The 14,208-nt window shown below is 40.3% G+C and overlaps 1 protein-coding gene across 1 annotated transcript in view; it reads left to right on the top strand.

The window, feature by feature from the left end:
- The window catches only part of nrm (neuromusculin), a 214,271-nt gene extending 204,301 nt beyond the window's left edge, over positions 1-9,970 (top strand). Inside the window, exon 19 of the mRNA XM_065230855.1 lies at positions 9,698-9,970. Within this exon, the coding sequence (XP_065086927.1) occupies positions 9,698-9,823 (126 nt within the window). The 3' untranslated portion in view covers positions 9,824-9,970. The remainder of the gene's footprint in view (positions 1-9,697) is intronic.
- The last annotated feature ends 4,238 nt before the right edge of the window (positions 9,971-14,208 follow it).

Below are 14,208 nucleotides of genomic sequence, written 5' to 3'. Positions count from 1 at the left end.
AAAAATTGATTTTGATATCATATAAAAGTGGATGGACTTCAATCGTGTCGAAAATATGGTGTAATATTACTTGTCAAAAAGGACAAAATTATCATCAATACAGTGCATGAACTGACATGACGCTGCTTTTACTGCATTTGTTTATTTTTGTGGCCATTAAAATTACATGAGATTTTCGACATGATTGAAGTGCATCCTCTCGGATGTAATAATAAAATTTATTTTTTGCTTCTCACTTTTTTCCGAGCTCACACAAACTTTATGTGAATCATAAAATATAGTTTGGGATCTAAGCTTTCGATGAAAAAAAAATTGTAGAATTTCCTTGAGGTTTTGTAAAATGTCATCGAAAAAACAATAAAAAGTGCTGATGCGTTTTGCACAAAGTTGTATAAAATGCATATTTTTATAAATCACATGAAAAGCAGGACTGTGAAGTCGAAGTTGGAGGCGCGGAGTCGGTAGCAATTTTGAGCATAAGGAGTCGGAGTCAAAGAAATAGTACCGACTGAAACCAACCGTTATGAAAAATTAATTTGAAACTAGAACCTAATTAAGTCCATGTTCAACTATTTTTACTCGTGCTTGATTCACTTGAAATCGAATGGCTATCACCAAAACTAACATGACAGGCCAGACCTGCTCAAACAATCAAAACTTGCTTTATTTATTGGCTGTATCTTGGGGCGATAAACATGTTTCAAGCTGCATTTCGTTTATTTCTCATTCAACATGGGCTAAAATTCATAATGTTGAATAAAATTGGGCTATATCTTTCAATAATTTCATATCGCCGTAATATCAAATGTTCCAGATGGATTTTTAATGTAATAAGCCCACTGAAAATGCGCATGGGTTTCGAAGAACATTGGCAAAGGTTTTCAAAAAGTGCTGACAAAATCGGCTAATAACTGTATTTTTCAAATAAACACGGTGTATTAGCCAGACAAAAACTATACTCCAGTTCTTTTTGGCGCAACATGCAAATGAGACAAAACATAGAACATGGAAGAAATTGGGTTCATTGATTTTCAAAAAGTTATCGGGTTTTATTCATTATCTGAAAGTGCTTCGTGCTGAGCACAACGATATTTTTTTCGAATCCACAGACTTTCATCTCGATTTTGAAATCAAGATTTAAAGCAAAATAATAACTTCACCGTTTGGCAGAAAACAGCTCGCACCCAAACAAAGTCCCAACAAGGGGTGCTAAGATGGTGGTTTTTGCTTATTTAATCGCTCTTATTTAAAATAGTTCCACTGCACAAAAAATTATGAAATTTTGGATTTCGGTTCCATTTTTCATGCAGGTTGCGAATATGCATTTACCTCAATAGGGGAAAAATCTACTTCGGCCTAATTGCCCATTTCCGGCCTATCAAGCACAAACGTCGAACGTGCCAAACAAACGTTTGGTACGATGCTTCTATTCAATAGCTGCAAGACGAAGTGTTGAAGAACGCAAAATAAGATCTCGAATGCAAAAGGCGCACACGAATTCACTTTTCTTTCCGTTCGAAAAGCGAAATTCCCAATGGCGTTTCAATGGCTAATAGGCCCAAGAAAACCCGTAGGCCAAGTTGAACCGCCAGAAGCAATTTAGCATTTTCAACAATTATCGAATATTTCGCGACCACCTTATCAGTGCGGTTTGAAAATTTAAAAATTTAAAATAAATTTTATAATTTATTTTAACATCATTCAAAGGCACTTTAGATATCCGTTCAATATACAAAAGTTGCGTAAACTTTGATATTGTTGATAACAGTTGTGCTAATTTCGTTTAAAAGTTTGGATTGGGTTTAAAAAAATAAACAATCAAAGTTTGATCAGTTGATATCAAATACGTTTACATTTTGTGTTTATTTGAAAATTGTGATCATTTTCTTCTAAACATATGTATTTTTCTACACGGTACAACAAAGTCATGTAAATTTTGATGCTCTGAGACCGACACATGCAGGCAGCCCTTTTGACATAAGAATCAGTTGAAATAAACAATGTAATCGATTAAACGCACCTTTTGTCTAGTTGTGTATGTTTCGGATAACTTGAATAGTTATTTCTACGTGCGTAAGAATATTAGAAGTTGTGATTAATTTCGATTTCGTTAAACACAGGAATGGATCGTTCTTTGATGTACCGTTCATTATTATGAAACTGAAGATTTCCTGGGGTGTACCATAACCTTTTTAAGTTAAAATAGGATGGATTTACAAAACATTCCAACATCCCTGGTTAAACATTGTGATCAATTTCAATCAAAGTTGTGACCAATTTATTTTGTAATTGTGACCAATTTTAATTTTTTTTTTTAATTTTTCCTCTGTTCGGGACCTAACAATCTAATAATGTAATCTGATATATAGTAGTACATCTCGTGCCCTTAGTTTAGTGCATGTCGTATTACTCAATTAAGTATTGAGAAATGATGAAGCATTCGTTTTTTTTTACAGTTGCCATTCTTGCATTTATCGCAAGGATCCGACTCTAATTGGAAAGTCTCGCAATTTATACCCTTCGGAGTGTTGAAACTGCCTCCAAAGGCGCGCCCTTTTTGGATTCCTTAGCAAAAAAAATAAGCTATGACACCGGTAATGACCATGTATCAGAACCCTAGTCTTAACCACTTCAAACTAGGGAACAACGAATAGAAGATTAGGAATCACATAGAAGAAGACTAACTCATTTTTTCCTTGTTTCAAGATCATCCTCGGTACAAGAAACCCGAGGCCCATGCCTGAAATTTAAAATACTAAATACTTGGTTTTCAGAGGCTTTCAATGCATATCTGGAAGTAAGATTAAGGCTGCCCATTTAATCACGGAATACCAATTGGGTGCTAGGTACTTCACTGGACCGATAATTCTCTTGAATTCGCAGGATGACTTTTGGCTCATTTCTTATTCTAACCAGTTTCGCGTGAATACCCGAAATATTCCGGAAGATGGGTACATAATTCAAGTGCATTACATTGTGTAAGATTACATAGCACTTTGCTCCAGAAGCCGTATTTAGGTGGAATAAATTATTTGTGCCTGAATCATTGGTTTAGCGGGCAATTCATAAAATTACGTAGACCACAACCTTATTTGCTTATCCTTGACAGATACGCGTATTTCGTCTACAATGTGCAGACTTCTTCAGTATTAGTACAAGACACTGAAGAAGTCTGCACGTTGTAGACGAAATACGCGTATCTGTCAAGGATAAGCAAATAAGGTAGTGGAATTAAATGGAAATTTCTAATCCTTCTCTCTTTCATTATACGTAGACCATTTTTTAGAGAGAGACAATCATACCTTACCTTACCAATCAGGCTAAGGCCTTGTTGTCCTCTGCTGTCCGAAGAAGTCGTCTACACTCTACTCGATCCATGGCCACACTTCGCCAGCCTCGTTGTCCGTGAAGGGTCCGCAGGTCGCCTTCTACTTGGTCGATCGACCTTGCCCACTGCGCGTCTCTTCTTCTTGTTCCTGTTGGGTCGCTTTCTAGAACCATTTTCACTGGGTCGTCGTGTGGCATTCTTACGACGTGCCCAGCGTACCGTAGTCGCCCAATTTTTGCAATGTTGACGATGGATGGTTCTCCCAGCAGCTGGTGCAATTCGTGGTTCATTCACCTCCTCCACGTTCCGTCATCCATCTGCACTCCACCGTAGATGGTACGCAACACCTTCCGTTCGTTCCTCCACGAGCATAGTCCAGGTTTCATGTCCGTAGAGGACCACAGGTCTAATCAGCGTCTTGTAGACAATTAACTTCGTGCGGCGGCGTATTTTATTCGACTGGAGCGTCCTCCGGAGTCCAAAGTAGGCGCGATTCCCTGCCATAATGCGTCTTTTAATTTCTCTGCTGGTATCATTTTCGGCGGTAACCAGTGAGCGGAACTCGTGGTCGAATCAATCTGAACTCGGGGTGGGAGGCTAACATTGTCTTCCCTAGAACCTCTTCCTTTCATGTATTTTTTCTTTGATGCGTTGATGGCAAGTCCAATCCACCTAGCTTTAGCCTTCAGTCTGTATACGTTTCCGCCATCATCTTAAAGTTCCGTGACATGATGTCAATGTCATCGGCGAAGCCAAGAAGCTGGATGGACTTCCTGAATATCGTGCCACTCGTGTCTATCCCAGCTCTTCTGATCACATCTTCTAACGCGATGTTGAATAGCAGACACGAAAGTCCATCACCTTGCCGTAGCCCCCTTCGAGATTCAAAGGGACTCGAGAGTGTCCCCGATACTCAAACAACGCACATCACTCGATCGATAGTCGCCTGGACCAATGGCGTCAGTTTATCCGGAAATCCGTACTCGTGCATAATCTGCGATAGCTGATCACGAACGATTGTGTCGTATGCGGATTTGAAATCGATGAACAAATGATGTATGGACACGTTGTATTCGCGGCATTTCTGCATGAAGCCGGCCACGAACTCTCTTGCAAATGGTGACAGAATTTGGGAGAGTACCTTGTAGGCGGCGCTCAGCAGTGTGATCGCGCGGTAGTTGCAGCAATCCAACTTGTCGCTCTTTTTGTAGATTGGGCATACGACACCTTCCATCCACTCCTCCGGTAAGATCTCCTCCTCCCAAATCTGGCAAGCACCCAGTGCAGCGCTCTAGCCAGTGCTTCACCACCGTATTTTAATAGCTCACTTGGTAGTTGATCTACACCAGTTGCTTTGTTGTTCTTCAGCCGACCGATCTCCTCCTCAACTTCTTGAAAATCGGGGGCCGGTAGCCTGTCGTCTTCTGCGCGTGCTCCAAGGTCTGTTGCCGTGCCACCTTCGTTTTCTGCTGCTTCACCGTTGAGGTGCTCGTCATAGTACTGCTTCCACCTCTCAATCATCTCACACTCGTTCGTGAGAAGGTTTCCGTCCAAGTCCTTGCACATATCGGCTTGCGCGAACTATTTAGCTTATCGTAGAATTTCCGTGTGTCGTTTACGCGGTACAGATTTTCCATCGCCTCGCAATCTCGGTCTTCCGAGTTTTGTCTGTTCCGCACTTGTCTGTATCGCTCCACATTCAATCTCGCCCGTGCTGCATTCTTCTCCTCTACTAACAGTTTGCATTCGCCGTCAAACCAGTCATTTCTTCGGTCCGGGATTGCAGTACCTAGTGCCGCTGCAGCAGTAACTACTATCTATGGCGGAACGGATGTCCCTCCAGCCATCTTCAAGAGAAGCTGCGCCAAGCAGCTCTTCCGTGAGTAGTGCAACTTCCAGCTGCTGCGCGTAGTCCTGGCCAACTCCGGCGTCCCGTAGTTGCTCAATGTTGGGTCGCGGCGTTCGACTTCGACGTGTGTTATGCACCGTCGAGAGTTTTGAGCGCATGCATACTGCAAATAGGTAGTGATCCGAATCTATGTTCGCCCTGCGCTACGTGCGGACGTTGATAATGTCGGAGAAGAATTTCTCGTCGATTAGAACGTGATCGATTTGGTTTTCTGTGTCTTGGTCAGTTGATCTCCAGGTGGCCTTGTGGATATCTTTGCGGGGAAAAAAGGTACTTCCAACTACAATACCCCAAGAGGCTGCAAAGTTCACGCATCTTTGGGGCTGCTCCAGCTGCGCATAGAACGCTTTTTTCTCGTCGTCGGTCTCCCTTCGTGTGGGCAGTGCACGTTAATGCTGTAGTTAAAGAAACGGTCCTTAATCTTCAACTTGCACATCCTCGCGTTGATTGGCTGCCAACCAATCAAGCGTTGGTGCATCTTACCCAGCAGTACAAAGCCGGTTTCCAGCTCGTTGGTGGTGCCACAGCTCTGGTAGAAAGTAGCCGCTCGATGCCCGCTTTTCCATACTTTTTGTCCTGTCCAAACTTTTTCCTGCAGTGCTACGACTTCGAAGTAGCGTGGTTAAAGTTCGTCATAGGTTAACCTATCGCAGCCCGGGAAGCCGAGCGATTTACAGTTCCATGTTCCGAGTTTCCAATCGTAGTCCTTATTTCGTCGCGTAGGTCTGTGCTGATTGTTCCGATCCATGTTTCTTTCTTCGGTATTTGCAACTTTGTTTTTTTAGGGTGGCTTGTTGGGCCTGCACAATTCTGTTTAGAGTCCCACGCTGGCACTAGGACGGCGATCATCCGCTCCTAACATGGAGAACAGACGCAGTTTTGAGCCGCACCTCCATGGTGAACAGTCGCTCGGGTTTGGTGAAGCATTTCCTCTATCACCATACTATGGTTACCGCGCCAGTGTTCGCGTCGCACCTCTTCACTTTGCTATTGTCGGACTGGCAACATTGCCCAGGCTACGCCACCCAGCTGTGTCCATGTTTCAGCTGGTAGTCTTTTATTATCATATGACTTGGGGAGGCGTGAAGTAGGAACTTGTGAGGACCTGGGCTAAGTATTCCGCTCCTTCCACGTTGTCAATTTACCATTTTGTAGCCCGCGTAGACAATCATCTATACATTTTTTTTAATGTTTATGCACCGCTCACTATTACTTACCCCCTGGCTGATTATAATCACCAAATAGTAGATGAAGGTCTTGAGGTCGCAGTTTCTCGGATATGACCAACATATCTGATGCGTCTTTCAACACGAGTCGTGGAAGTAGTAGAATCGGGAGGGATGTACACAATACTAATACAAATTGTTCGAGAGCCTCCATTTACATTAACTTACAACTGTTCCATTCCGCTGTCATCATGGATTGTAGATTTCGACAAACCGCAACGTTTTGAGACAGCAATCAGCATACCACCTCCTCTAATTGTTTACGGTCGTTACGGTAAACATTGTATCCAGCTCCAAAAAGCTGCGATGAATGGATCTGATCGTTCAGCCAGGTTTCGGTGAAAATCACAACATTCATCTCCGAATCGCAAACCGATGTGAAGAGATGATCAACTTTAAGATCATCAACTTGCGAAATTTACCGCACCGAGTGCCTCCAGAAGCGTCTGTTGCCCTTCCTGCGGTCCCACGGAGGCGAGACATTATTTTGGTCGGACCTGGCATCATGCAAGGCCAAAGTTCGAAAATCGTCCAAAGTGTTTAAGAACGAGTTGGAGTTGAAGAAATAATGGATGAAAGTGACCAAAAAGGTCGGCTCCACCATTGCACAAAATGTAATGAGGGGTCTTAAGGGAAAAGTACGGGCTTTCAGCGATTGAAAGGAAATTGAATAAAGTAATTATGCTGAAACATAATCCATATGATTAGTTGATTCCCTGAAAGTTTCAAAAAAATCCGACTTAAAATAAATTTTTGGCGAACACTTTTGTCTGATGCATTTTTTTCGAGCACAGGCCTTAGTACGTAGACCTCTGACGTATGTAGATGCAGTCAATATTCAGGCTGTTCTGGAATACGGAGGTACTTGAGTGGGGTGCAGTATCCCATGCTTCGATAGAACATATAGGGGAAATGGATGTAATGTCGGCCTAATGCCCCTAATTTGGGCCCATTCATAAATTTGGCAATCGACTAAATTTTCAATAGTGACCAAAAATATCCATTAGTACCGTCCCAATGACGCGTTCATCTAGATAAAATTGATAAATAGCAGATCTTAAGCGATGGTCCCAATCTTAGCCAACATTAGAGCCATTTCCCGTACTATTTTAGTCTACCTGGCGACGCAGGTTTCCCGACTGCTATAAATGATGCATCTACATCAGCAACAATATCGGCAATCGTCATATGGTTTATGATGTTGTGGAACGCAATACAACTTAAGTGTTGGGCAGTATCAAGTACTTCGGCAGGACAGTTTAAATTTAAATGTTTTTAAATAGCCTGATAAAGCGGGGTCTGCGTTAGCTACTAGCAAAGTGTATTCTCCTGTTTGATGACTAATTTATGCACTTTGATTGATGTTGTTTGGATCTGATTACTATGTCGAATAGTCGATTCATCGACTATCGCTTAAGCCGTTTCAACAAAAGGTTCAGTACGAAAGACATTCGTTATATCCTGGCGACTTCTCTATCATTATAATAGAATCATTATAATAGACCAGGGGCCCCAAGGGAGGTTAAGACGGCCCTGGTACTCAGAAAAATGAGCTTATTCAACCCAATTGAGTAGAACTATGCTTAATTTAATTTTAGCTAATTTTCCACAACCAAAACTAAATTTTGAATTACATTTGCTCATATCTGAGTACTATTTACTTAATATTGAATACCATTTACTTATTTTAAATGTATTTCAAGTTTACAGATATAAGAAAAAGTCAGTATTGGATTGACTACCCTAATAATAATTTTTATGATTATTCTGTTTAACAATGTGCACGGGATATCATCTCAATCATTTATGGAATAGTTCCATCATTTAAGTTTTTGTTCGTTTATGGTATTTTTATTAGGGTAACAGCCGTATAAACATTTTGTAAAAAATTAATAACAAATTTTCCTATTTTATCATTCATTTTCACTGTAAACAAAACTTGCAATGCGACACTCTTCGCTTTCCGAAAATGATGTTAGATTGCGTAGACGAGCTTCGGTTTGTGCAAAATGGAGTGGATTACAAGTTTTGTTGTTTAATGGTGATAGGTTTTTTTTCTATTGTTGGTTGAGAATTTGCGAGTTTCATGAGAATCGAAGATGGACAAGAATTTGGTCTGAAAATGCTATGTAGTAGAATGAGTAATAGTTGGTTTAATTTACTCGGCTGCTTTCAACCTTTTTAAAATTCTGTTGAGGAAAAGACACAAACTCCAGAGAGAGTTCAATCAATCAGTAAAATGAAGATGGAGACTTTATGTGAGATGCATTCTTCATAACATAAAATGCTGTTTACATAATTAAATTTATTTTAAAAAAAGCTATGCGCGCCTTTATTTTTATGGGAAATGCTTCATTTTGACATGAAAATATATCAACCTGATAATACTTCATAAATGTGTCAAAATTAATTTAAAAATCAAAGCCTTTCCTACGATTAGCACTTAACTATCTTCAAATGCTTGTGACTCTTTGGCTATCGCTTACCTAACCACCTCGACTAACCTGAGCACTGTCATTAACATACCTTGGCTTCTACGACCGTATCATTATGCAGAATAAAAATTGCAAAAAACCCCGCTGTAAATATTTGCATCGAAAATCTTCCAATTCATCAAAAACAACCGATCCCTAAACAAAATTCTTCTTTTCATTTTCTAGGAAAAGGAAGCAATCACAGCCAAAAGTAACACATACATATACTAGTAGCTGGAATAATATTTATCTGTAAATTTTAAATAAACTCATAATTTAATGTTAGCTAGTCAGTCAGAAAGGGGATGCGAAAAAAAAACGAGCCAGTGTAAAAGTGCTTATCTTGTGTTGAAATTGTCGACATTGAAATGGAATTCGATGGGGATTTACTGTACTGTTTCTGTTGTCAAATTTGTTGGAGTAAATAAAATTTACAATTTTTATTTTGCACAAAAAACCGATCTGTTCTTGCTGTTATTTCTGTTGGTCTTTAACTAAACACGACTGTTTGTGCTAAAATAATAAACCACATTTGCAAGGAAAATTGCTTCTACCTCTAGTACGGTGCAATGCGAGAATGACACAGCATCTGATGCGAATCGATTGTAAGTAACGATTATGCACTTCTTTTGCGAAAATGCCTGCTAATATTTCATGTGTCAAAGCGATGATTTGGAGAAATTTGAGCGTATCTCGAATTTCTCAAATTGAACAATAAGTTGCGGAAGTAAAAACAACGTTTCTTCGACCTTCGAAACAGCCCCTGCATGACATCGCGGAAGATCTGGTGTACGCCGACCTGGACGAGAACAACTATGGTCCCATCAACTACAAGGCTGCCTCCATCTACAACATGGTGAAGTTCAAGGGTCGAACTCAGAACTGAGATGAATATAATGAAGTGCTTCTGCTTTAATAACTATTTAAATTTTGAAAGAAATTCTGCATCAGCGCATATTTAATCTGTGAAGTGAAGTGAATGTGTTTAATAAAGATAATTTGCACTTGTAATTGTCGGAATTGATAACAACGACACGGCGATTTATTTTCAAACCCGAAAATGTCCATCTGCGCTCCAGTCAGTCATGATCTAATCGGTGGTGTAAAGGTGGCGGTGTGATTGCAACAACCGAATGGAGGGGAGATCTGCGCATTTTGACACGCCTTCTTGGATGCATGGAACAGTGTTTTAAAATTTATCGATTTTACGAAAACTCAATCCATAAATAAAACCCAACTATCCAACAATCATTAATTAAAAACCAAGATATCTTCATTCATCCTATAACAATGTCCCAATGCTGATGCTCTTTTCCCCGTAAAACTCCCGCGAGAATTGAAATGTCACCCCATCGTAATTCACTCGGCAGCACTTTTCCTGCCGAGGAAATTCCCTGTGGATAAATCCACTCCGCTAACTCCATAATGCAAATGTCACCTTCCGTTTTCCTACCATTCCTGCAACATGCAGCAGAGGTTTTGCGCATCTTCACCCCAGCAGCAGCAGTTGCTATAAAAGATCCTCCGCTGGCAGTATGCCCTTTCAGAACCTCATCAGCAATCGGATATTCCTCATCGCTGGCACACGTCGGTCGTTGCCTTTGGCGCCTAGAGGGCGATGAAGGAATGACGTCTGCAAACATCTTTCAAAAAAAAAGTTACTATTTTTGAACGCTCCTCGGCAACAGAGAATTCAATTTCCTGGCTGAGGAGATATATCCTTGCAAGAAACAAACAAAAAATCCTAAGTTTTTAGTTTTGCTTAATTATGAGTTCATCAGAAATCCGAAATGACAGTGAAGGCCATGGAATACAGTGAAAAGGATTATAAGGCGCATGTCAAACCATCGAACTATGACCGTTACGCTTGGATTAACGAGCAAAGATGGCGGTTAAGTTTTCCCGTGTGGGGGGCATTAGAAAGAAAATCGATTGGTCGGGGAAAATGGAGAAGTGTTTAATTGCCATTGAACGGTGCCTGTTAAAAATACAGATTTTTAATTCTAGCGAGCAACGATTACAACTTATTCTAATGACGAGTGAAAGAGGTCAATCGGAACTACACTATCTGTGAATAATTTGCTGTTAGTTGAAAAAATATAAAATGGAAAATTTCATTAGTGAAGTATTTTTTTTATGTTAATTTGAATTTAATTTAGTTCTTATGCGATAAATTCATGGATTTTTTTAATTAAAATGAATATGTTTATTCAGTTGTTGAAAAAAAGCTGGTGTTGATGGCTTATAAAAAGTGGTATTGCTTTACAGTATGGATTTTTTTTTTGAGGCAGTTCTCTAAGAAAGAATACAAGCCCAACTTTTATAAAAAAAAATTAAGTGCAACATTTCAAATTTCAAATATTTTAACTAAGCTGGAAAGTGAGATCAGAAAACTCAACAGTTACTCCTAAAGCTTGTTATATTAAAATTGTGGATATTATATTTCAATTTTGTGGTATCATAAAACTATTTTGTTAGTCTCATAAAAGAAGACAACTAAACAAATTAGGAAACAACTGAAGTATAAGACAATTAGCTCAGTTGGTAAGCAAGACCATGCTGGAGGTGGCTGGGTTCAAATCCCGGTCCGGTCTAGGATTTTTTTGGGTTGGAAAATTTCCAGGCTTCCTTGGGCATAGAGTATGATTGTACTTGCCACACAATTATACTAATGCAAAAATGGTAATGGCATCGAAAACTCTCAATTAATAACTGTGGAAGTGCATCTATAATACTAAGTTGAGAGCATGCAATAAGCTAATATGCGATAAGCAATAAGCTTGAAATTGGAAGAAGAAGAATGCATAGCATGGTTTGATTGGTTATCATGAGTTGAAATTATAGCACATTAAAGAAGACGAACAAGTTCTGTTTAAAATTCAGGATTCAAAATTTATCGCAACCACAGTACTCTTCTTATCTTCTTATCTAACACCAACACAGCCAGTTCATGAAAGCATCCTGGAAAATGATAGATATACCTCCACCACTTTTTTTTTCTATTTGGTATATGTTGCACATCATAGATGCGCAAAATATATCAAAACGGCCAGGCCTACTGTGCAGTATTTAAGGGGCAAGATGATTCAGAAACATTGGGCCTGTTTAAATCCAAGATTTAAACACGACTCTTCAGAATCCAATAAATGGATGAAACGTGGACATCTCGTACCGTACGTCCCGTGTATTGTTATTTATAAATCATTTGTCGTTGGGAGCATCTAGTCAAAAAAGGTTAAGTGATGCTCCATTTTCTTCTAGCGATTGGGACCTGAGCACTAACTCTTGTCCTAGCCCTAAATGGCATATGGTTATAGCGCCATTACTCGCTTTCTGAAAAGAGAAGAAGGGAAGGGAAGGAGAGGAAAAGGACTTGGGAAAAGGAAACGTGGAATTCCTTTCCTTATTAGTATTGGTATCGTCAAGTTTTATAAAAACCATATAAATCATTTTGCCTTGGTCAGAGGTATTATTACGACATTTGAATAAGATTGTCTTATCATAATTTCAGGCTATCATAACAAGCTATGACCGACGTGACGATTGTTTAAGCCCTGGTTAAACAAGTTAAATCACGTTCCCGAAAACAGTCAACAATGTATCCCAAACTGGAGCAAGCGTGCGCCCTATTTTTCTAAACATTCCGACGCGTTCCGCCCAATATCTATCAATTACGATTTTCTATAATAGTAGCCTGGGATAAATCCTAATGTCTTCCCCCCCCCCCCCTTTTTTCCTTACAAGACTCATCTATGTTCTTGCACTCGCAAAATAGATCACGCGCGATTGAGGTTATCCCGGCAAGAAACAAACGGGTTGCTTTTAACTATAACAAGCTCACCAAATACAATCACCATGGCAGCACCAACAACTACATACTCGAGTCTTGTCACTCACATTAAAAATAACAAGGTCTAAAGTGTGTTCCCCTGCTCACTGAAAACTCCTGTTCCCCTCATGCTCAGGACTAGCGTTCGGTGAAAATCTTGTTCCAGTAACACAACACGAAAAGGTGATCTACCAGCGCTACTGGATTGAAAAGATAAAATGAACAAAAAGGAACGAACTCACCAAGTCACCAGGCAGCTTGAGATTAGTTGATGGTGTTCACATTGCACACAGATACATCAATACACTACAAACACTACTTGCTTCGTTTCCTTGGCCGTGGGTAAAAGACTTCCCTTCTTCCTGCTTGATCCGGATCTATTCGCCGTTCAAGGGAGCTCCACTGCGCCGACGGGAAGCTGGAAATATCATCGTGCTCCTCCAGCGTTAGTCCTCTGATTCCGGTTGCAGTTTTTCACCCGGTGGTGCTACTGGTCCGAGTGCTTCTTTCTTGCTGCCGGTTGACCAGCGGAACGCGTTTTGCAACTCGAGTCGAAATGTAGAAAAATTTCACATTGAACAAAATTGAAAAAAATTACACAAAATCGCGTCCGTTCACGAGCACAGCACACTTCGATCAAGCCTCTTAACGCAACCACAGTACTCTTGAATTGAAACTCCATGAAGCATCGTTTTTATATCTTTGATTTAAACAGGCCCGATGTTTCTGAATCATCTTGCCCCTTAAATGCTGCACAGAAGGCCTGGCCATTTTGGTTTATTTTGCGCATCTCTGATGTACAACATATACCAAATATACAAGAAAAATTATGGAGGTATATCTATCATTTTCCAGAATGCTTTCATCAACTGGCTGTGTTGGATAGATAGGGTTTTTGATATAATTTACTTCCTACTAAGCACAACCCGCGGTTTACCTCTCTTGTCTGAACGAGTTTACACAAAAAAAAAGGAATATTTATGTCAAAGATGACTTCTAAATTTATTCACCTTTCCATTGGATTTGATAAAGAGTCACAAATTGTTGAGATATTGTTTAAAATCTAATACTGCTTCTTGATTCTAAACTCGAATTGGGCATCAAACGCGGGATTCCAGATGTCCGCAGCAAAAAGCGGGTACACTCATATTTGTCCGTCGAATCACCGGATCCTCAGCACGAAGATCAGCATCCAGGACGAGGTAATTCCGTTCAGAAAAACCCTTCGGATACTTGGTGTGCATTTCGACCGCTCTCTTACATTCAACACGTACCTGAACGAGGTAAAGAGTGCCTGCAAACAGCGCCTGAACAACCTGAGGACACTAGCAACGCCAACCGGACCTCGCGCTTCAATGTTGCGAAGGCTATAGTAAACTCGTGGCTGACCTACGGCTTCGAGGCTACGTACCTTGCCAAACCGTGCCTGGTGGAAAGGCTTA

The sequence above is a fragment of the Ochlerotatus camptorhynchus genome, unplaced genomic scaffold (genome assembly GCF_037179485.1).
Source record: "Ochlerotatus camptorhynchus isolate MF236.1 unplaced genomic scaffold, CSIRO-AGI_Acam_v1.1 ptg000334l, whole genome shotgun sequence".
NCBI lineage: Eukaryota > Metazoa > Arthropoda > Insecta > Diptera > Culicidae > Ochlerotatus > Ochlerotatus camptorhynchus.
Note: the sequence above shows the minus strand (reverse complement) of the source record. Positions and strands in the feature narration are given on the sequence as shown.